The 24,466-nt window shown below is 40.8% G+C and overlaps 1 protein-coding gene across 3 annotated transcripts in view; it reads right to left on the bottom strand.

Moving 5' to 3' along the window:
- Positions 1-569: 569 nt before the first annotated feature.
- Positions 570-24,466, bottom strand: part of reps2 (RALBP1 associated Eps domain containing 2) — a 102,227-nt gene continuing 78,330 nt past the window's right edge. For 2 of the 3 annotated variants that reach the window (XM_034180562.1, XM_034180563.1), the window contains exons 16-19: positions 10,367-10,432; positions 10,149-10,273; positions 5,197-5,302; positions 570-1,170 (exon numbers count right to left, since the gene is read on the bottom strand). In XM_034180562.1, the coding sequence (XP_034036453.1) occupies positions 1,102-1,170; positions 5,197-5,302; positions 10,149-10,273; positions 10,367-10,432 (366 nt within the window). In that variant the 3' untranslated portion in view covers positions 570-1,101. The remainder of the gene's footprint in view (positions 1,171-5,196; positions 5,303-10,148; positions 10,274-10,366; positions 10,433-24,466) is intronic. The other variant, XM_034180564.1, reaches the window with a different exon arrangement.

Here is a 24,466-nt window from a genome sequence, read left to right as displayed (position 1 = left end):
CTACCATAGTAGTAGTAGTAGTAGTAGTAGTAGTAGCAGCTGTCTATTCTTGAGGCAGCTTTAGTCACACCCTAACAGTTCTCTGGAATCTGGGATAGGCTGGGGGTGATAGCTTTGTCGGTGAAGTTGAAGTTTTCAGTCCCTGAATCAAAGTGGATGCAATTCCTTTACAGCCCCACGTTTGAATCTGACCTGGTCCTTTTTGTGTGGAGTTTGCATGGTCTCCTCATGTTTGTGTGGGTTCCCTCCAGGTGCTCCCGGCCTCCTCCCACTTCCAAAGACATGCAGGTTGGGTGAATTGTGAACTCCGGTGTGAGTGGGAGTGTTTATGTGTTTGTCTGTCTTAGCGTTGGCTCTGCGACAGACTGGCGACCTGTTTAGGGTGTACGCCACCTTTCACCCAGTGACCGCTGAGATAGACTCCAGCCCCCTGTGACCCTTAACTGGATTAAGTGAGTTCAGAAAATGAATGGATGAATGATCTTAGACTACAAGCACATCTTGATTGTTTCATTTTAACTCCATTGTGATGGTGTACAGACACAAAAATTGCAAAGGTTGTGTTGCTGTCCAAATACTAATGCACCTGACTGTAATGCAACTTTTGCAACCATGAAATACAATATGCGCACAAATGACTTTTTTTGTTTTCTTTTGTGGTTTTTGAGATGCTGGTATTTCAAATGTCCATAGCACCATTTCAAATCTGAAATTCCGAGTGGGTTACACAGCGACATGCACAGTGAAAGACAGAAAACATAAAAATGTATAATTAACAGGTGTACAACACAGTGTAAATGATGTGACTGAAAAGAGAGACAATAAGTTAGAATATCACACTCAATATCAGGACACTTCACATATGCATCTCATCCATACAAATGTTTCATCCTGCCGAATGTAGGACATGAACTCTTCATAGCAAAGATAAATGAGAATTGTGTGCTTTGCTTCTGTCATCAGCCCTTAGTATGTTTGTTCCATATGCATCAAACAAGCCAACACCTTCCTCTGTGTTGGGTTAGACAAATGTTGGATGGAGACACTGAAGTACAGTTATTCCTCTGATGCACAACGTGACTAAGTGAGCTTCGGGCTCCGTTATGTCGAGGCCAGTGGTCTCAGGTGCTCCAGCTGGGTCTCCAAGGTGACCCGCTCCTGGTGAACCACCTGCAGCCAACACCAACAAATGACCTCTGATCACTGTCCATGCTCTGCTGGAAGCAATTCCATTTTTATTTAGTTACCGTGGCAACAGTGGTTAATAAGAGAATTAAAATATTAAAATTTCAAAGCAGCATGGCATGCATACTGAGGCTGCAGTGTTCAGTGAGTCCAAAAATACCAAAAAGGCGGCCCACATAGAGTCATCACCAGTCATCTGCTAAATATTCTGAAATTGTCCTGAGGGTGGAACCTGATTAAAGGCCACAGGTCGAGATACATTTATCACAATCTGCTCATTCGATCAGGAGATACATGCAAAGCAAATATGACAGAGGGTACACAGTAAAATCCCAGTGTTAAATTAACACTGACAGTGAACATATGGTCACACTCTGGCCAGAGTAGGACCATATGTACAGTGGTAGTGTTAATTTAACACCGTCAGTGTTTGTTTTACACTGGTGATTTTATTGTGTATGAACCAAATAGGATTTAGTACAGCTTAACATAATCTGCCTCTTAAAAAAAAAAAAAAAAGAGTCCAGCAGATGTCATACAGAGAAAAGATAAATAATTTGTGAGCACCAGTTAATAATTTATGGCCCTGAATCAATAATTTGTGATCTTGAATCACTAATGTGCTGGTAAAATTATAATTTGACTTTGGGTAACAAGCTGGTGACCATTAATGGCCATTTCAGTTTGGGGAGGTGAAGGCTGCAACCTTTAATTAATTTAAATTAAAAAAAAGAAACTTCCTCTCTGTAAATTAGAGTTTTAGTCACAAATTTGATTTATTTATTCATTCATTTCAAACATGTTCTGCCATTAGCAATGTTGACTATATTTAATATCGTCACATAATGTTTGAAAAGCCCATTTCTACAATACATTATAACACATTTTTTCTATAACACAATTCTATCTTCTTCACAATAGATTTACACTCCCTCCCCCAATGCGCATGCGCGCACGCACACACATACACACACACACACGAGAAAGAAAAACTATTTCTGCCTTTTACACTCCATCACATCATCATTACCTGTTGTTTTTTAACCTTATATTCATTTAATTCATTCATTTTGCATTCTACACCTTTTTTTAAAAAAAAAACTGGTTGATGTTTTTACTTTACTTGAAGTGATCTGTTAAGCTGTTCCACAATTTTACCCCTGCGACATACAGAATATCCGAGAGGTGTCTAATTGTTGATGACCCCAGAGAGTAGACCAGACCAAGAAGACTGATGGACCACTGGTCCGGCCAATCACGGCCAAGTGGCAACCACTGGAGCTGGAAAAAAAAAAAAAAAAAAGCCAACATGGATGTGCCAAAACCTGCAGTTCTTAGGATGGCCTCTTGGGATCGGCTCTAAAAGCGAGTCAATCCCCTCATGACCCCACATTAAAATGTCCAACTTTACAGTAGAGATAAGGCAGGGGTGGTGGCCAAGTGGTTAATGCGCTTGGTTTCAGTTCAGAAGGCTCCAGGTTCAAATCCCACCCCTGCCACATTTCTCCATGTAATGTGGAGTTGCATCAGGAAGGAGAGGCTGCTGGCACTGGACACCAGTTGCTGTGGACTGGACTGTTTGTCCTTTTGGAGCATTTTATTACAAATATCTGAGATAATTTGGAATACTGTGCGAGCCGTCTTAGAACTTGGTGTGTCAGTCCATTCACTGAGTGAAATTTCAGTATTAATTAAATTTTGTTAGTGTCAGTACTAATTACCGGATAGATGCAGCTAATGTGCAATGTTCTTTTTCTACAAAAAATTTCACTGTGCATTGCACAGGTGTTCCTTTCTGTTTGTAGATAAGGCAGGAAGTATACTATTGTAGTTCGGTATTGACCCCGGGAGGGCAAAGGGTTTTGATCGCTTGAATGATTGGAATTGGAATGACTGACATGCCATTTTATTGTTTTATGGATTTTAAGCCCTTATGGTTGTAATAAATGATCATGTTTTAATGCCAAGAAATCCGTGGACTTGGTAATAATGGTAATTATTGGATGGTAATTAGTCAAATGACATCTTAGCACATCAACCAGGTCATTTCCGGGTTAAACATCTCAGTAGCCCAGTACTTGTCTGGGCTCCTACAGATAGTTTAGTGATGTGTGATTTGTGATTACAGTGTGGTGCTACAGTTACTGATTCAATGCACTGGTCATAGTTATTAATAGAGCTCAACCAAGATATCGTTTCGTCAATAATATGTGAACAGGTGAATGTGTGTTTCTGATCTGATGGGGATTTGAACCGAGGAGCATTTGGTTTCTAGCCAACCGCTTTAACCACTGAGCTGTTATTTATGGTAATTCGCTCTTCTCTTGAACAAATGTGGCAATTACCAGGTTATGCAGGCCATTTATGATGTTATCAAAAGTTATGAACGTTTGCTGACTCGGATGTTGCACATTAGTCATCGTATGAAAAAAGTAAGAGAAATTTAGGATAAAAAACGAAAATGTTCCAGCATGATGCCCAAGGTTCTCATAACACCCAGAGAAGTACAGCACGAGAACATTCCTATACTTTTATTTTCCTTCAGATTTCTCTTTGTGGAAACATTGCTGAGAATATGTACTTAGGTACTGCTGGAGGTACATGATCTTGGAGAACTTGTAGATTGTTGTTTTTGGTTTATCCATTATGATGATTCAAACACACAAAAACATTAAGGTGCCAAAAGCATCTGAAGCTTGGATTCCTGCCAAAAAGAAACAACTTACACACATACAAAGTTCACCTTTATTTTATTGTTTTTCCATAACTCAGTCCGAATTTAGTTCCCAAATTAACACTAAACCTGGTGCAATATACGCTTTACAAGGTTTTACCGTGACCTACTTCCTCTGAGGTCACTGCCAGCTATGAGGGAATGTTTTCTGGCATAACTCCATCTCTGCTGCCTTACTTCTGGTTAAGCTGAGTTGGAGCTTTTTCTGACTTCCTTCATTTCTTTACACGGTTTTCATTTTGACACAGTTTGTGCTCAGCTGAATATTTAAAGAGCTCCTTCAACATCTGACAAACTTAGAAAATAGTAGGAAACATTTCTGACTGCACATTCATTAATTTACACTTCGGGCACGTGAGAAGAAGAGCGACTCATTTCCACTCGCTGGTCCCCTCTGGCTGCCTGACAGGAACGAGTTCTATTTAGAAGAAGCCAGTTGTGAATGCCAGCGAGTGTTTGGCATTTGGACGAGGCAGGAGTCTATATAAAGACGCATGTGCCGTTCTCTGCAAAATTCCACACATGCTCCAAGGAATGGAAAAAAAATTAGAATGAACACACTGCAAACAAATTAACTGGCGAGAAGAATACCCGCTCAAAATCATGAAAATATCAAAATCAAGCTTCCTATCAGGGCTTTGCTTGACACGGGAGTGCGGCGTGGAAACGGCTGGATCTCCTCACGTTATGCTGTAAAGTGCAGCGTGAAGGTTTCACTGCTGGATCGTTTACGGTGAGAATGACAGGCATGCAGCATGTGTTCCAACTGCGTGTGCATGTGCCACGAGCAGATCCCTAATGCAAACAGATAACCCTGTGTCATTCATGCAGCTATGACTCATGGGTAAGCGGATAGTTGAGCTCAGGGCTTTTCACCACAGTGGAGGAGTGGCAGTATTTGTTGTTGCATTCAGTTGAGAATGACACACAAGTGAGAACTTTTAAAAACAGTGCGAACGTGAATGTCACTACGCTGTTATTACACTCCCACGGCCAAGGTCAAAGTTCAGTGCTTGATTTCGCCGTCAGACTGTAAACTACATTTTGCTGTGGAGATGCAAATAACAGAGGCACGAGATGCAGACTGACCAGTGTGTTTTGCATTCAGTATGCCAAATATGTCCCCTTTGCTTGTGTTTTTCACAGTGTTCCAGAGGAGCCAACACTAACTCGGTCCACACCCAGTCATACATTCTTTCTGTAAAACATTATGTGCACGCTGGTATAATTTTGTCCACAGCCTGTCTTCTGCTCAAAAACACTGAGGGCAGACTGACCTTGAGTTTCTGTTGGAGCTCGCTGTTGAGGCGTGTCAACACTGCGTTAGTTTCCTTGTTCTTACGGATTGCCATCTGGATCGCCCTTTTCTGCCTGGACAGAAGCCTGACACAAACATTTAACAACTTTTTTCTTCCTCTCCAGTTTTCAGTCTCACCATGAGACTCACAACTCATAAACAGCCCAGTATCAGTGCCTTATCTCACCATGGGAAAAGAATCAAGAGTTTTACTGGCTTTGCTCATTTTTCCAGCTTTGAACCAAATGTATTGATTAGGGGTGTAACTACTCTCACCATATATCTCATATATATTACTTATAGTACAGCAGATAACTGTAAGAATCGTTCAAATCCGGTTACAAGCACCAAAATTTGATTGTGTACACCTTTTGGTACATTTTGTAGAACTGTATCTATATCTATCTATAACAATCTATAACTGAATGTTCTGGAATTATGGGGTTAAAAACAGCAAGCATGCGACAAAGGTCAGTTTCAGTTTGTACAGGGGTCAAAAGTTAAAGTTGCTCCAATCATGGTAAAACATGATGCAAATTATTGGTTGGGTTAGTAGGATTTTAAAAAGGAATAGTTTGCACCGTGTGTCATGCTTAGTTATCATGTTACGGGGTAACATATGTCACATGTCATAGAATCCAATGGACATCGACATTGTTTGACTTTTAACCCCTGTTCAAACTGAAACTGACCTTTGTCACCATTCTTGCTATTCAGTTATAGATAGTCCAAACTATACCTTTTTGGAATCATTATGATCAGACACATAATGTGGTATAATTTTCAATATGATTGGACCATTTTTGACCCCTATGCAGTTCTTCAATTAACCCCTACTTGGCCCCCTATTGAAAATTCAAATGGCTAACATTATTTTTCTAAAATATGTACCAAAAGGTATGCACAGTCAAACTTTGGTGCTTGTAACTGGATTTGAAGGATTCCTCTGCATATATTCTGTTATCTGCTGCACTATTATGTTGGCCTCAGAATATTTCTGATGTTGAGCCTTCAACTGTACTGTTCTGACGTTCTTCCAACTACTGCTTGGTAGCGTGGGAAAGTTGTCACAACAATTAACTAAAACAAATAGAAACTCAATTTTACACTAATAGATATGACTATGTTGATATGTGGACTCCGGAATCATCTAAATGTACTACGAATCGGTCAATTTATTTATTTATTTATTTTTATTGAGGATTTATTTCATTCATTTAAAAGAAAAACAGAAAAGCAAAATTAACAAAACATTACAAACCACTGAACGAAAAGGAGGAGTTTGGAAGAACAAGTCTTATATATTCTGCCCCTTTTTTACAATACAATCTTGCAAAGCATCATCAATCGACATCATTGCAGTTCTATGACTGTCACATGCCACCGACTTCTTTCCTAATTTTAACCATTATTTAAAAAACTACATCCCTAATAGATTACATTTTAAACTTCAAACATTCTAAACATTATTAATAGATTACATTTTTGGCTTTGTCACAGCCCACTAACTTATTTCATAGTTTCATACTTACGAAATACATCAAGTTTAATACGTTTTTTTAAATAATTTAAAAATAATTCAATAACTCGAATCGGTTAATTCTAATCCAATTACATTTGTTCTGGAAATCTGATTGGTTAATTGTGTGAGATTTCCGACCCTAAAATATCAATTTGACCCTGGCAAAATATTCAACCGTTTCACATTTGATGTATTACTCCGTGCCTGACCTCTTTGCTACACACACGTCAACATTCAACCGTTTCACATTTGATGTATTACTCCGTGCCTGACCTCTTTGCTACACACACGTCAACATTCAACCGTTTCACATTTGATGTATTACTTTGCGCCGACCACTTTGCTACGCAGATTAGAATGGGAATTAGAATGGATTAGAATGGGAATAACCCCCTTGTGTCTGATGATTTAATGCTGGAATACGGTCGTAAATAGTAAAACTGAATTTGCAACTGTAAAATCCAGAATTAACGTCCGCAATCATCAGACACAACAGGGTTATTCCCTAAGTGTGATTCACAGCTACTTCTGTGTGTTCAAACTCTTTAAAGGTTGGTGTAAGGTTGTCATGGAATCGGTTACAGGAATACTCAACTTTGTGAAGTAACAACAAAATCACTGTGTTCAATAGTGGTAGGCAGTATAGCTGAGAAATGTAGCTATTTCCACTTTACTCTTAGTTCACAGTTTGTTAATACTGTCATACCAGTTGACAATGCTATCTATGCTATGCTAACAACAGCTGGTTTCACGTCTGGGTTTCTTCTATGCTGCGCTTGCTGCTGCCATATGTGGTGCTGCCCTCGTCGTGACATCATAGCGGCCATGGGGAACACAAGATCCCTACGATATTTCACCCCAATAGACAGTCCACTACTTGATGCGTTACACATGAAGGCCAGTAACCATGAAGGCCCAATGGGAACCCTGAACACGGGACGGCTAATGAACCCTTTGGCGAAACAAGAAGTCCTTAATGGCAGGTCAAGCGGAGGAGGTGATAGCTTGTCACTGAATGGCTGTGAAGGCAGATCAAGGCTGCAGCAGGTCCTCAGACCCCGATCGTCTGGGATTTCCCAGCCAGGCTAAGGATCTGTGAAGGATCGTGAGTTTATTGGCATGCAGCGATATTCCCACCTTATACAAACCCACGCAAAGGTGTCACTAGATAGTCCCCCAGATAACGCCAATATCTAATAGCTAGTAGCATGTTGTTTTCAATATTAGTTCATGTGAGTTATTATTGGTGTTGGATATTTGGGGGGTTAGGTGGTCTACAAGTGTTTTTTTTAATTGGTTAAGTGGTCCCTAGTCTGAAAAAATTTGAGAAACACTGGCTTATTCTGATATATCACTGAAAATAAATGTTTACATTAAACAATTGTATTGAATTGCACCGAATGGAAAATAATTGAAACAAACAGTTCCATAATATGAAGTATCATTCTTCAGTCATACCATACAGTTTTATAAAGTAGAGATGTGCACCCACAGAAAGTTGGTTATTCATTACTTCACTCTTGTTTTGTTTTGTTTTCTGGGGAACAATAATTTTAATAAAAGATAAGTTAATTTTTTAGCAACTCTAGTCATATTAATACATTACTATCAATTAAGTCTCTGACGGCTCTATTTGCCTTTGATGACTGCTCTTTTTGGGAGAAATGTTTTCTTTAAAAGTCCGTTAAGGAATGAATCCAAGAACACAAACTAAGCAGCAATAATGAGAGTTTAAATCCACCGCAGCCTAAAACAAAGCAATGTAATAATGGTAACATCCTACTTTATAATCATCAACGTGTTAGTGGTACAAAATGTCTGGAAAAATATGGCCAATACAGTGCATTTATTTATTTATTTATTTTGTAAATACACTGATTTCTATCAACCCTGAATTAGTCTTAGAAGTCAGTTTGATTGCCCCGGCTTGGCCTCTATCTGGATCTGTCCCACAATTTAATGGTTTCTCTTTCAGGCCAGACTTAACCGTTTCACAAAGCTTCATGAAAATTGTTGTTTACAACCAAACAACTAGACATCAGCCAAAACATAACCTCCTTTGTGGAGAGGACAAACTGAATCACTGACATATTGACCATTGGTTCTAAAGGATCAGACCAAAGAGCTTCATTGCTCGCAGTCACCACATTACTGATGCTCCCCATCTACCATAAGTTCTACTGACAGATTCAATGAGTGGTTTGGTCAGTAAGTAGGCAGAAGAACATGTGCTGGAGTCATTATGGTGGGTTTGGGTCTGACACAGCGCCTGTGTAGCGCATTGTGTGCAAGAGGTTAAATCCCGCTGTCTTCATGAGTTTTACAGTGACTGAGAGCAAAAATAATAAAAAGAAGAAAGTAAATCACAGTAAGTATTTGGAAATGCAAGTCACCTTATGATGAATACCAATGATGTTACTTTATCACAGACATTCGTCTGTTGGTGCAGCAAGATTTTATTTCAATTTTTGTAGAAGAATGGGCTTTGTGTCAAAGGAAAGTTAATTATAGTTTGAGGTAGATGTGGTTGTATTTGAAGGATTATTGTTTTAAATCATGATTATATAATGTCTGCCACTGGTATCTGTATAACGGTGCCCTTCCACAGCTCAGGACAGTCAGACGATTGGATCTTGGTTGGGACACACACACACACCCTGAACACTGTCTGATTACTGCTCCAATTACTGGGAAATTAACAGAAAAGTATTTGTGAACCACTTTGATAATCATTATTTGTGCTTGATCTAGAAAGACATTTGCATTTTGACTTCTTCCAGTAACTCAGATGGTTTTCCCCTTTTCTGATAGGTTCCAAACTGGTTTTAACTGTTGTACATCAAAGACAAACTGGTTTAAACCACTTTTAAAATACTTCAAACATGACTTAGACTGTTTTAAAACCAAATATTAGCTTATTTTAAATGGGTTTACTTGGCTCTAAGGTAGACAGAAAATGGTTTAAAATGAATTTAATGTGGCTTAAGTGGAATTAATCTGAGTTTAAAGTTTTCTGTACCCAAGATTGATTATCGTATTCTCTGGGTATAAGTTGCCCCGGAGTGTGAGCCACACTTTTCTTCTGTATCACCGTCTCTTTAATTTGGGCTTTTTCCGGACTTTTTAGTTTTGACATTTAGTCTTTATTAGCATTACTGTGTTTTCTTACATTTTGCAGACACATTGAGAATTGATCATAAAATGAATCAATATATTAATAGGTAAGGAAAATTGTGATTATTTGCAGACCTACACCGAATGTGTTGTTTTATTTTTCCCTAACCTAGGATCACAAATGTATCCCGTTGGCCTAGTTTTAAATTTTATCTATGGCTATTTATTCAAACACATTAAATGCAAAATTAAAGAAGTTACATTTTAACATCAAAACAGGTAAACATTTGACTGACTTTTTGCTGGGAGGAGGAAATGGCACGGCGGGCAGGGGTACGGTGTCCAGACTCTGGATTTCTGGATGGTATTTCCTGCGGGCTGGCTTTTGTGGCGCTCGACTGTGAGAAAGTCCAGTCACGTCCTGAAGGAAGGTTTAAACAAATAAAACCGAACCCCCATCCCAAGCACAAACATTGACACAGTGAAAACACATGACCACATGAGGAGTTCTGACCTGTTTTGTCACATCCTCAAATCTGTAAGGTGGACCCTGCTCCGTAGGTTTGATACTGTTCTCCTCCTGCAACACAGACAAAAGGAAAACAACAACTACACTCAATTGTAAAAGAAAAATAAGGCCATAATCTACACAGTAAACCACTGTGCTTGTTCACAGTGCTGGTCAACACTTCATAGGGACCCGCTAAAGTGGCCGGATGAACTGCATCCCCTCTAACCATGGTCCTTTCCTACAGGGACCATGATGTAGCGTGCCCCAGCCAGCTTCCTCCATTCCTCTAACGATGATGGATATAGCTGTTTTCATTACATCTCTATGCAGTATTCCGTCCATTTTTCTTTTCTAGACATGATGTATAATGTATCAACACCTGGTTTCATTCACCAGAGAGGTCAGTAGTGCACGAGTGCCTGAAGATTCATGTTCAAGGTTTCCACACCCATGCTCATGGTCAATTTCTTAATTTTAACACAGAGTACCACCACCCAACAGGAAAATGTCAAGAGGTGGGTTTGGTCATTGTCAGAGGGAGTCACAGCTAAAAGAACACATCTAATAGGCAGAGGTGGGACGACGTCACCAGCAAGTCACTTTCAAGTCATGAATCATCAAGTCACAAGTCTCAAGTCGAGTCCCAAGTCAAGTATCAAATCAATTCAAATCAATTTTATTTATATAGCGCCAAATCACAACAAACAGTTGCCCCAAGGCGCTTTATAATGTAAGGCAAAAGCCATACAATAATTACAGAAAAACCCCAACGGTCAAAACGACCCCCTATGAGCAAGCACTTGGCGACATTGGGAAGGAAAAACTCCCTTTTAACAGGAAGAAACCTCCAGCAGAACCAGGCTCAGGGAGGGGCAATCTTCTGCTGGGACTGGTTGGGGCTGAGGGGAGAGAATCAGGAAAAGACATGCTGTGGAAGAGAGCAGAGATCAATCACTAATGATTAAATGCAGAGTGGTGCATACAGAGCAAAAAGAGAAAGAAACACTCAGTGCATCATGGGAACCCCCCAGCAGTCTAAGTCTATAGCAGCATAACTAAGGGATGGTTCAGGGTCACCTGATCCAGCCCTAACTATACGCTTTAGCAAAAAGGAAAGTTTTAAGCCTAATCTTAAAAGTAGAGAGGGTGTCTGTCTCCCAGATACGAATTGGGAGCTGGTTCCACAGGAGAGGAGCCTGAAAGCTGAAGGCTCTGCCTCCCATTCTACTCTTAAAAACCCTAGGAACTACAAGTAAGCCTGCAGTCTGAGAGCGAAGCGCTCTATTGGGGTGATATGGTACTATGAGGTCCCTAAGATAAGATGAGACCTGATTATTCAAAACCTTATAAGTAAGAAGAAGAATTTTAAATTCTATTCTGGAATTAACAGGGAGCCAATGAAGAGAAGCCAATATGGGAGAAATATGCTCTCTCCTTCTAGTTCCCGTCAGTACTCTAGCTGCAGCATTTTGAATTAACTGAAGGCTTTTCAGGGAACGTTTAGGACAACATGATAATAATATATTACAATAGTCCAGCCTAGAGGAAATAAATGCATGAATTAGTTTTTCAGCATCACTCTGAGACAAGACCTTTCTAATTTTAGAGATACTGTGCAAATGCAAAAAAGCAGTCCTACATATTTGCTTAATATGCGCATTGAAGGACATATCCTGATCAAAAATGACTCCAAGATTTCTCACAGTATTACTAGAGGTCAGGGTAATGCCATTCAGAGTAAGGATCTGGTTAGACACCATGTTTCTAAGATTTGTGGGGCCAAGTACAATAACTTCAGTTTTATCTGAATTTAAAAGCAGGAAATTAGAGGTCATCCATGTCTTTATGTCTGTAAGACGTTCCTGCAGTTTAACTAATTGGTGTGTGTCCTCTGGCTTCATGGATAGATAAAGCTGGCTATCATCTGCATAACAATGAAAATTTAAGCAATGCTTTCTAATAATACTGCCTAAGGGAAGCATGTATAAAGTGAATAAAATTGGTCCTAGCACAGAACCTTGTGGAACTCCATAATTAACCTTAGTCTGTGAAGAAGACTCCCCATTTACATGAACAAATTGTAATCTATTAGATAAATATGACTCAAACCACCGCAGCGCAGTGCCTTTAATACCTATGGCATGCTCTAATCTCTGTAATAAAATGTTATGGTCAACAGTATCAAAAGCAGCACTGAGGTCTAACAGGACAAGCACAGAGATGAGTCCACTGTCTGAGGCCATAAGAAGATCATTTGTAACCTTCACTAATGCTGTTTCTGTACTATGATGAATTCTAAAGCCTGACTGAAACTCTTCAAATAGACCATTCCTCTGCAGATGATCAGTTAGCTGTTTTACAACTACCCTTTCAAGAATTTCTGAGCTAAAAGGAAGGTTGGAGAGTGGCCTATAATTAGGTAAGATAGCTGGGTCAAGTGATGGCTTTTTAGGTAATGGTTTAATTACTGCCACCTTAAAAGCCTGTGGTACATAGCCAACTAACAAAGACAGATTGATCATATTTAAGATCGAAGCATTAATTAATGGTAGGGCTTCCTTGAGCAGCCTGGTAGGAATGGGGTCTAATAGACATGTTGATGGTTTGGAGGAAGTAACTAATGAAAATAACTCAGACAGAACAATCGGAGAGAAAGAATCTAACCAAATACCAGCATTACTGAAGGCAGCCCAAGATAACGATATGTCTTTGGGATGGTTATGAGTCATTTTTTCTCTAATAGTTAAAATTTTATTAGCAAAGAAAGTCATGAAGTCATTACTAGTTAAAGTTAAAGGCATACTCGGCTCAATAGAGCTCTGACTCTTTGTCAGCCTGGCTACAGTGCTGAAAAGAAACCTGGGGTTGTTCTTATTTTCTTCAATTAGTGATGAGTAGTAAGATGTCCTAGCTTTACGGAGGGCTTTTTTGTAGAGCAACAGACTCTTTTTCCAGGCTAAGTGAAGATCTTCTAAATTAGTGAGACGCCATTGCCATAGTGACCACCAATTGGTATACGCTGACTTGAGACTCAAGTTGAGACTTGAAACTTGGGACTTGAGACTTGCTGATTCATGACATGACAATGACTTCGTCCCACCTCTGCTAATAGGCTTAGCACCATGCAGATGACCTCAAATACTGACTGTGCATGAAGGAGATGAGTGAGGGAAGCCACCAAAACACCCGTGACAACTCTGAAAGCGCTACAAGCTTCGATGACTGTGATTGGAGAGATAACTTTTATCTATTCCTTCACGAGTCACGGATGTGTTGTTGAGCGGTACAAAGAAAGCCAACTGTTTGATGACTTTTGGGCGCCTAAAAAAGTTTTTTTTTTAACCTTCCCACCAACATTTATCTCTCTGATTGTGGGACTGAACCTTTAACACTACACTCACAGGCACTACACTACACTCACAGGTTTTCGCTGCTAAAACATCAAAAACCTCGACTGTCCAAATACGTATATATGGACTTAACTGTATGTTTGTTTTGAAATTTTTTTTTTTTCTACAGTATGGTGCTTGTAACAACACAGTGCCATATTTAGTGAATCTGATCTCATTTATATAACCATCAAAAACCATCAGAAAAACCCCAGGCTGGCTCTCCGTGAGCCAGTCTGGGGTTTTTCTGATGGTTTTAACAGACTAAAGCTGTGAGTGAAGAATCTGTTTTGCTGAGCAACACAACCGACTGGCAAGCAGGCACAAAAAATGCCAGAGAGTCTCACTCAACCACAGCATGGAAACACTGGGAGGATATTTACAACATTGGCAGTAAAACGCAGGAACACAGTCAATAATGTGTGTGATCACGACACTCATAGGTCATTACTCTTTCTCTCCTCCAAAGTGAGAAGTGGAGATGTGCAGGCCAAGTCATATGACCTTCTCAAAGCCGGGTTTAAGAGGTCAGGGTGAAAAATGCACACAACAAGCACAAACATCACGAGATACTCCGTAATGTCAACTAAAGTAGCACCAAAACATCTCTATTTCACTCCACCACCTAGATGTATAACTGGAAATCACAACCACAGAAGCTTCTTGCACCATCATTCAGTTTTGAGAACTTCATACACCAAAAGTATTCCTTATATTTAGTTTCTCCAATTGCTTATGAGCTGTAAAGATGAGGCACTATAAATACAAACAGGGCAGCATGGTGGATAAGTGGTTTGCATGGTTTGTTGCCTCATAGCAAGAAGGTTATGGGATTGATTCCCACCTGTGGCCTTTCTGTGTGGAGTTTGTATGCTCTCCCTGTGTTTGCGTGGGTTTCCTCTGAGTGCTCCGGCTTCCTCCCACATCCAACGATATGCAGGTTAGGGAGATTAGAAACTTTAAATTGTCTGTAGGTGTGTGTGCACCCGTTTGTCTATGTGCGGCCCTGCGACAGACTGGCATCCTGTCCAGAATGTACCCCGCCTCACTCCCTTTGACTGACGGGAGTAAGCAGGTATAGAAAATGGATGGATGGATCGATACAAATGTCGGTAATCCCTTAATGGTCACTGAAATATTTTTGTTAAACCACTTGATTTAAAGCCAGCAATCAGTACTACAGCACATTGTGATGATGTGCACATGCACAAGAGCAATCCAAGACTGCCGACATCCGCCAAGGGTTGACAAGGACTCAAAATAAAAGATGTGTGATTCACATCTTGACACAGGCTGTTCCTGAAATCCTGATCCAGAATCTGGATCACCTCCAAAATTCAGTGGAGTCTTCTACTGTATGTCCTGTGGCGCAAATTTGGCGAGAATTCATGAAGTAGTTTTGACGTACTCCTTAAAAGCCTATATAAAGTTAAATCTTCACCTCAAAAAGTTAATGGAGTCGTCCACGCTGTAATTTCTATCTGTGGTGAAAACTTCCTCAAAATCCGTGCAGACGTTTTGACGCAATACTGCTAACAGACAGACAGACAAATAAATTAATACACACCAATGATTTTATTATGTCCATGGCGGACGTAATTTCAAAAAACGCCAATCTCCGATGGGTTATGGACCTGAGGGTATATAATACATGCAAGCATCTTTCTATGGCAGAGTGGGAGGTGTCATTTTGTGAACTCACAGTTCTTACAGACCCTTAGCTTTTGTTCACTGGAAAAGTTTAGATTGTGAATGGAATTGTGTTTATTGACTGTATAAGAACTTTCCAGAATAGCAGATGTCTCTTTAATGAGAGAGACAAAATGTCCAGAAAAATGACAGCAGGTGTGAAGTAAACCCCTGGATTTGTAATATCTGAGTGACTCATCATCAACAGGTTCACGGCCTACACAGGACTTGATCTGAGGAACTTGGTTGGCGGGTGACTGTGCGTCTTGTAGACGACTACAGGCTCCTGGTGTTTCAGAATGGTTTTTGGGAACTCTCCTGCCTTGGTAACTTGGCTAGTATTGCTACAAGCACTGAATCACAAACATAGCCTCTGGATGGGCTTCTTATCAGCACCTCATGTTTTTGCCTTCATATGGAGCCACCATGCCAGAGGAATTACATTTCCTAAATGGCTAGGGAATGCCTAGAGATTCCCAAGGAGGTGTTAGAGGGCCTTGCTGGGACAGAGAAGGATGTGTTGAGCTACTTAGTCTGCTACCACAGCAACATGGATAAGTGGAAGAAAATGAATGACTGTTCTGTCAGATATGTGTTTTATCTCCTGATTTAATGACTTGGTAAATGGCCATAGCAGGCAGTCACCCATCTGTAATTGGGGGAAAAAAAAAAAATGCTTTCCTTGTCACTGTTGTCTTGCTCATGGGTTGATAAATTCTGGATCTCACCCATGTACAGTGTAGTATTTTGAGGTGACTTATGTTGTGATTTAGCCCATATATATATATATATATATATATATATATATATATATATATATAAAAACTATATGGATTTGAATCATGTGCGCTTGCATCAGACAAGCTTGAACCTTCGTGCGCATGCGTGAGTTTTTTCACGCCTGTCGGTTGCGTCATTCGCCTGTGGGCAGCTTTGAGTGAGCACTGGTCCACCCTCCTCGTCGGATTTTTATTGTCAGGGAAATGGCTGAGAGGCTGTCGCTTTGCTCCATGAAATTTTTTTCAGAAACTGTTAGAGACAGCCAGTTGGAAACCATTCGAAAGATTCAGATGGATTTCGGTGGAGATTCTGTTGGCGTCACACAGATTAAGGAGTGTTAAAACCTTTTTAAAGACGGCCCACAGCAGCAGAGGGTGCGCAGCGCGCCGAGCGGCAATCGACAGGCTGGAACAACCAGATCATTTCTAAACTGAACGCTGTGTTGATCCAGGACATCATGTGACTACCACAGAAATGGCAAGAGAGCTGGACATAGCACTTTTGCGGCACATTCCACTGTTACAGGAGATTTTATAATGAAAGACGTGCGGAGGATTTCGCTCAACAAAAAACACCACCGTGTTGGAAACCATTCGTAAGATTCAGACGGCTTTCGGTAGCTTTTCAGTCGAGTGAGTATCCGAGAAATTGTTTAACAGCTGGGCATGTTCCAACTTGTCCTGTGAGACTTCCAACACGGAGGTGTTGTTTGTCCCGCGCCATGAGCGGCTGCGTCGCGACGCGCGAATCCGTCTGCACGTCTTTCATTACAAAATCTCCTTTAACAGTGGAATGTGCCGAAAAGGGCTGATCCCGACCTCTTCTGAAACTTCTCTGCTAGTCACACGATGTACTGCATCAACAGAGCCTTAAATTTGGATGTTATCTGCTCGTTCCAGCCTGTCGATGGCCGCTCGGGGCGCGGTGCGCCCTCCGCCGCCGTGGGCCGTTTTTAATCCAGTTTTAATGGTCCTTAATCCGTGTGATACCGATAGAATCTCCACCGAAAGCCATCTGAATTTTCCAAATGGTTTCCATCTGGCTGTCTGGCAGAGTTTCTGAAAAAATTTTCATGGAACAAAGCGGCAGTCGTTCTGCCATTCCTAAACAATAAAAATCCAACGAGGGGGGTGGACCAGTGCTCACTCAAAGCCTGCCCACAGGTGAATGATGCAACCGACAGGCGTGAAAAAACTCCCGCATGCGCACGAAGGTTCAAGCTTGTCTGATGCAAGCGCACATGATTCAAATCCATATAGTTTTTGAAAAAAATAAAAAGGTCGGATACTTTTCTCACAGACCTCGTATATATATATATATATATATATATATATATATAAAATAAAAGTGGTGGGTGACAGTCACGGGGTTACATGAAGTGCAGTGCCACAGCTATGTTGTAGTTGGCCACTTCCAATGTAAACTAGCATTAACCTGCAAACCAAACAGCTGCTCCGGCATTAGTCTTCTCCCACCAGTTAAAACCTCTCCTTACCAAAGACTCCTTCATGGCATCCTCTTTGGCTACCCTGGTAATTTAGGTTTTGCAACCCAAAGCTGACATGTAGGATACGCTGGAGCAACATGTGGCCCCAGAAGTGCAGTATGCATGTCCCCACTGGCATGTGGCCACACTCTGCTACTCACCAATGCTTGTTCCAGCTTTGGGTTAAACAGCTGAAATAGAGGGAAGAAGGAGCTCTTTGTCCTTGGCTGGATGTCAAGTAATTTAGTGAAGCTTAGGGCTAGTGGCCGGCGATCACCTTAGTATTTCCTGTTTTTCTTGTTGTTTAATGCTGACAAATTATACTGTATTTCTCGTCTTTCTGATGCCTGATTCTGTTTTTTTCTCTCTCTCTGTTTAAGGTGCAGCTCCATCCAGAGATGGGTGTGGTATTTGTGCTGGAAACCCTCCTGTCCTGTGCACCAACAGCATTTCCTGTATTTTTATTTTGTGAATTGTTTTGTAATTTGTGTCTGTAGCATGGCCCAAGCAGAGGGTCACCCCTTTGAGTCTGGTCTGCTTGAGGTTTCTTCCTCAGAGGGAGTTTTTCCTTACCACTGCTGCTCTGGGGGTTAGTAAGGTTAGACCTTACTTGTGTGAAGCGCTTTGAAGCAACTCTGTTGTGATTTGGTGTGATATAAATGAAAATAAATTGAAAATAAATTGAAAAATGTCCTTCTAGGAGATGGATACTCCAAATAATAAAGCTGCACTAGCCGAGGCAGTTCTGCACACGGCATGCAATGCACCCATGGGACTTATGAGCGTTAGATCGTTAGTAGGATGTGCCTTCCAGAGATGCCTTCTTGTGCAACATCTGCAGGAAATCCTGCACCTCATGAATCAGCCTCTACTCCCACAACAGGATTCATACAACAAATAGCCTCCCTGCCCACTCATCATACTGGCCGATGGGACTCCATTATCATCATATAAAAAAAAAACAGCGTCGGTGGAGTTGCTACTAGGCAGCATGGTGGTGCAAGCAGTTAGCATGACAAACACAAGGGGCCCGGTTCAAAGCCAACTGTGCCCCATTCCCCAGTGTTAAAACGTATCCAGTATAAAATGTCTGCAGACCAAAATCAAACTGCAGATCTACCAGTCAAAAGTGGGTCCAAACTTTTGACTGGTAGTGACCGCGAGCAAAAACAGGAGCAGCCAAAAGAAGGTGACAGTGGAGTGGAAACTATTTCTTGTCAGATACTTTTTTTTTGCCTTGAAAAACTTGATATTTTGAATGTTTTATTAGGAGTTTGCTTAATTGTTTCTTGTTAGCAAAAATTATCTTTGAGGAGTACAATAGATGCAATTCTCCTGATACCTCAGCTCACACTGAATCAGGTAAAAGTGAATGTTTCATAGCCCTACTTACAGTATTTTTTAAAACCATGTGCCAATAAAGAACAGTGTATGCATTGAGAAACGATGCCTTTTCACTTTCACTCCAACAGCAGCTCTTCTCCCAAGAGTTTCAAGCAAGAGGTGGTGTCAAATATTCACCCTTAACTTGATATTACTGTACTTTATGTGGCAGAATCTATCTTTAACTGCCGCTATAGGTCACTGGTCTATAGAATGACTCTGAGGGGTTTGTGCAGGTGTGAGTTTCAGCCAGCTTACCACGGTAAAAATATACACATACGATACGGGCCCCTCCATCCTGGTTGGTCTTAATTAAAGTCGAGTCAAGCAGCATGTGTGAGGAGATGGTGATACTCCACAGTGGTGGAAAGAGGAGTTGAAATTACAAGAGCAGTAGTAGTGAGCAGGCAAGTTGAACCGAATTCAACAAATGCCACCCGTGATTACAAAGACAGTGCACAGATTGTCCTTTTCCTCCCTGAAGGGTTAAGAGGTAAGGTTTGAGGAATTATACCTCATCTAAAGAGGAAGAGGTATGATTGGGCCAGTCTGTGCCCTTTGACCTCCACATCTCATTTCTACTGCAGAAGCCCAGTCAGGGAAATATTAGAGTCTCCGCTCCACTCTGCCTCCCAGAGGATGTAAAAATAATTACTACCTCTTGACAATGGTAACGGATAATCTGCCTGATTTTTGAACAGCTTTTCTTGTGTTTTTCCCATCAGATTGTGAAAACTGAACCTGTTAATACAACAGTTTAGCATCTTTCCTTTTTTCACATTGGACAAAAAATTCAGATGTGAAGAAATCTGGATTTACTCTTACAGAATATGAGCCTGTTGCTTTTAGACATCTCTGTCATGACACTTGATAGAGGGGTGGATTCAGATAAGGGGAGAACCAGGACACCACCCCCCCCCCTCCCCCCCCCCCCCCCCACACACACACACACACTATTAAATGCAACATTTGGCATTTTATCACATTTCAGTAACTTTCCCCAAAATACTGAAGTGGTTTCCAACATATTTGATGTCCTGCTCCAAGAAGTGTCACATTAAAGTTTTATATATATATATATATATATATATATATATATATATATACACACATACATACATACATACATACACACACACACACACAGTGGTGGGCACAGTTCTGCTAATCTGCTAACTGCTAATTAGCGAAGCTAACATTTTCGTTAGTGGATTAGCTTTCAGCTAACTCTAAAAAAACAATCAGCAGACCAATTAGCTTCCGCTCAATTTTGTTCCGCTAACTTTCAGTCTGCTAACATTTTTTTTTGCTGACATAGTGAGTAAAGCTGAACAGTCGGAAACATCTGTAAAACCTAAAATCCTACATGTTAATTCCTGTTGTGTCCTTTGCAATAAACAGACCACTATGAGAAGCTCAGTCCTCCCCCAGTAAAAGGGGGAAAGAAAAAAAAAAAGAAGTAATTTACTTTCAACATGCCGATAGACAGCAGGCAGGAGACATAAAGCACAAAGCACCTTTCACTCATGGTTTCATTAAAAACCAACGAATTCTGGACAGTTTAATGAAATTAACAGCAACTGTCATTTTTACAAAGTGAAAATATGATATTGCACATATTTTTTTTAAAGTAATGCATTAATTCCTGAAGGTTTGAGTGTTAGACACGTACATTTTGACGGAGGGGAGGAGGAAGTGAGAGCAGCTCATTTGAATTTTCCCATAATTCCTTTCGGCACGTTTCTGTTTAAACATCCAGAATTAGTGCTTTACTTCAAAACTAAAACATATAGTTGATAGTTTCACTTTGTAAAAATGAGAGGTGACGTCAATTTCAATAACTTGTCCAGAATTAGTTTGTTTAAAATTTTAACCATAAGTAAAACTGCCTTGCTGTGAATGTCTCCTGCAACACATCTGCAAGACTATATGTCTGTGAAAACAAATCATCTTTTTTTCTTCCTCTTCCTTTTCCCCCTCTCTGGCCACCAGGTCTCTTTTGCTGAGAGAAGGTTGGTCTTAGACAGAAGTGTTGGCTCATTGTTTTTTGTGATTACCTCTGAATTTATTCAGAAGTATCAGTAGCTGCCAGTGTACTGGAGTCAATAAAAAAATTAAAAAAGTTAACTTTTCAGTTAGCGGATTAACTGTTATCAGCTACCTTTTTGGTTAGCTGTGCATATATATATATATATATATATATATATATATATATATATATATAGTAAGTCCCTTCACTCTGGGTCACCACAGCAAATCTGAGGAGGATCTGCTTGTTGAATTGGCACATGTTTTATACCAGATGCCCTTCCTGACATAACTCCATATTACATGGAGAAATGTGGCAAGGGTGGGGTTTGAACCGGGGAACCTTCAGCACTGAAACCAAGTGTACTAACCACATAAATTATACATTATTGTACATTTTATTTATATACATATATATATATATATATATGTGTGTGTGTGTGTGTGTGTGTGTGTGTGTGTGTGTGTGTGTGTGTGTGTGTTAATGGCCTGAATCAGAGTAATGAGAATTCAACATGGTACAAAAGGAACGGTTTTGAGACATCTCTGATGGTGGAGAAAGAAATTTGAATTTAATGCATATGTTGGACTAATGCATAAACTCTGCATGTGGTGTAAGAGGGACATACGAGGGCTGTCCGTAAAGTATAGGTCCTTTTTATTTTTTTCAAAAACTATATGGATTTCATTCATATGTTTTTACGTCAGACATGCTTGCACCCTCGTGCGCATGCGTGAGTTTTTCCATGCCTGTCGGTGATGTCATTCGCCTGTGAGCACTCCTTGTGGTAGGAGTCGTCCAGCCCCTCGTCGGAATTCCTTTGTCTGAGAAGTTGCTGAGAGACTGGCGCTTTGTTTGATCAAAATTTTTTCTAAACCTGTGAGACACATCGAAGTGGACATGGTTCGAAAAATTAAGATGATGAGAAATTTTGAGGTGATTCTGTCGCTTTAAGGACTTTTCACGGTGCGAGACGTCGCGCAGCGCTCTCAGGCAGCGTCATCTGCCTGTTTCAAGCTTAAAACCTCCACATTTCAGGCTCTATTGATCCAGGACATCGTGAGAGAACAGAGAAGTTTCAGAAGAAGTCGGTTTCAGCATTTTATCTGGATATTCCACTGTTAAAGGAGATTTTTTTAATGAAAGACGTGCAGACGGGTCCGCGCGTCGGGACGCAGCCGACGCGGTGCGGCGGCACAGGAAAAACACCACCGTGTTGATAACCATTTGTAAAATCCAGGCGGCTTTTGATGGCTTTCAGTGGAGTGAGTATATGAGAAATTGTTTATCAGCTGGAGATGTTCCAACTTTTCCTCAAGTCTTCCAACAGAGGTGTTTTTCCGGTGGCGGAGCGTCGCGGCGGCTGCGAGCCGACGCTGCAATCCGCCCGCACGTCTTTCATTAAAAAAAAATCTCCTTTAACAGTGGAATATCCGGATAAAATGCTGAAACACTTCTTCTGAAACTTCTCTGTTCTCTCACGACGTCCTGGATCAACAGAGCCTGAAATGTGGAGGTTTTAAGCTTGAAACAGGCTGATGACGCTGCCTGAGAGCGCTGCACGACGTCTCGCACCGTGAAAAGTCCTTAAAGCGACAGAATCACCTCAAAATCTCTCATCAACTGTTAAAATTTTCACTGAAGACCAACTTAATTTTTCGAACCATGTCCACTTCGATGTGTCTCACAGGTTTAGAAAAAATTTGATCAAACAAAGCGCCAGTCTCTCAGCAACTTCTCAGACAAAGGAATTCCGACGAGGGGCTGGACGACTCCTCCCACAAGGAGTGCTCACAGGCGAATGACGTCACCGACAGGCGTGGAAAAACTCACGCATGCGCACGAGGGTTCAAGCATGTCTGACGTAAAAACATATGAATGAAATCCATATAGTTTTTGAAAAAAATAAAAAGGACCTATACTTTACGGACAGCCCTCGTATCAGGCTAAGTGGAAGTATTTGCAGTCTCAGAGCCCCCTAATTTGCACCTGTTTTCAGTTACAGTGTTACAGTCATCTATATTTTTAAACAAAATCATAAATTCTGGAAACATCTATCAGAGAAGTGAGTGTTTCTGGCTTAAGCATGAAAATTTTCAGAACGGAGTATCATTAAGAAAATCATGTCATTGGCCTTGTATCATGCTGTAAGTATTAGAATCTGATCACCATGTCAGATATCCAGCTCACATACAATAGTAGAGGTGACAATCAAGTGGTTAAAGTGGTCGGCTTTAACCACTCCTTGGATCAAATCCCTGGTGGAAGTTACTGAAGGCCCTTGGGCAAGACACCTACAACCCCAATTCCAATGAAGTTGGGACATTGTGAAAAATGTAAATAAAAACAAAATGCGATTTGCAAATCCTCTTCAACCTATATTCAATTGAATATGCCACAAAGACAAGATATTTAATGTTCAAACTGATAAACTTTATTGTTTTTGTGCAAATAGTTGCACATTTTGAAATGGATGTCTGCAACACGTTTCAAAAAAAGCTGGGACAGTGGTATGTTTACCACTGTGTTACATCACCTTTCCTTCTAACAACACTCAATAAGCATTTGGGAACTGAGTACATTAATGTGTTGAAGCTTTGTAGGTGGAATTCTTTCCCATTCTTGTACAACTTCGGTTGTTCAACAGTCCGGGGTCTCCGTTGTCGTATTTTGCACTTCATAAAGCGACACACACTTTCAATGGGTGACAGGTCTAGACTGCAGGCAGGCCAGTCTAGTACCTGCACTCTTTTACTACGAAGCCATGCTGTTGTAACACGTGCAGAATGTGGCTTGGCATTGTCTTGCTGAAATAAGCAGGGACATCCCTGAAAAAGACGTTGCTTGGATGGCAGCATGTGTTGCTCCAAAACCTGAATGTACCTTTCAGCATGATGGTGCCATCACAGATGTGTAGGTTGCCCATGCTATGGGCACTAACACACCCCCATATCATCACACATGCTGGCTTTTGAACTTTGCGCTGGTAACAATCTAGATGATCTTTCTCCTCTTTTGTCCGGAGGACCCGACATCCATGACTTACCAAAAGCAAGGGATTATCAGACCACAGCACACTTTTCCACTTTGCGTCTGTCCATTTCAAATGAGCTTGGGCCCAGAGAAGGCGGCGGTGTTTCTGGATGTTGCTGATGTATGGCTTTCGCTTTGCATGGTAGAGTTTTAACTTGCACTTGTAGATGTAGCGACGAACTGTGTTAACTGACAATGGTTTTCTGAAGTGTTACTGAGCCCACATGGTAAAATCCTTGTCAGTTTTTAATGCAGTGCCGCCTGAGGGATTGAAGGTCACGTGCATTCAGTGTTGGTTTTCAGCCTTGCTGCTT

The sequence above is a fragment of the Thalassophryne amazonica genome, chromosome 10, assembly GCF_902500255.1.
Source record: "Thalassophryne amazonica chromosome 10, fThaAma1.1, whole genome shotgun sequence".
Taxonomy (NCBI): domain Eukaryota; kingdom Metazoa; phylum Chordata; class Actinopteri; order Batrachoidiformes; family Batrachoididae; genus Thalassophryne; species Thalassophryne amazonica.
Note: the sequence above shows the minus strand (reverse complement) of the source record. Positions and strands in the feature narration are given on the sequence as shown.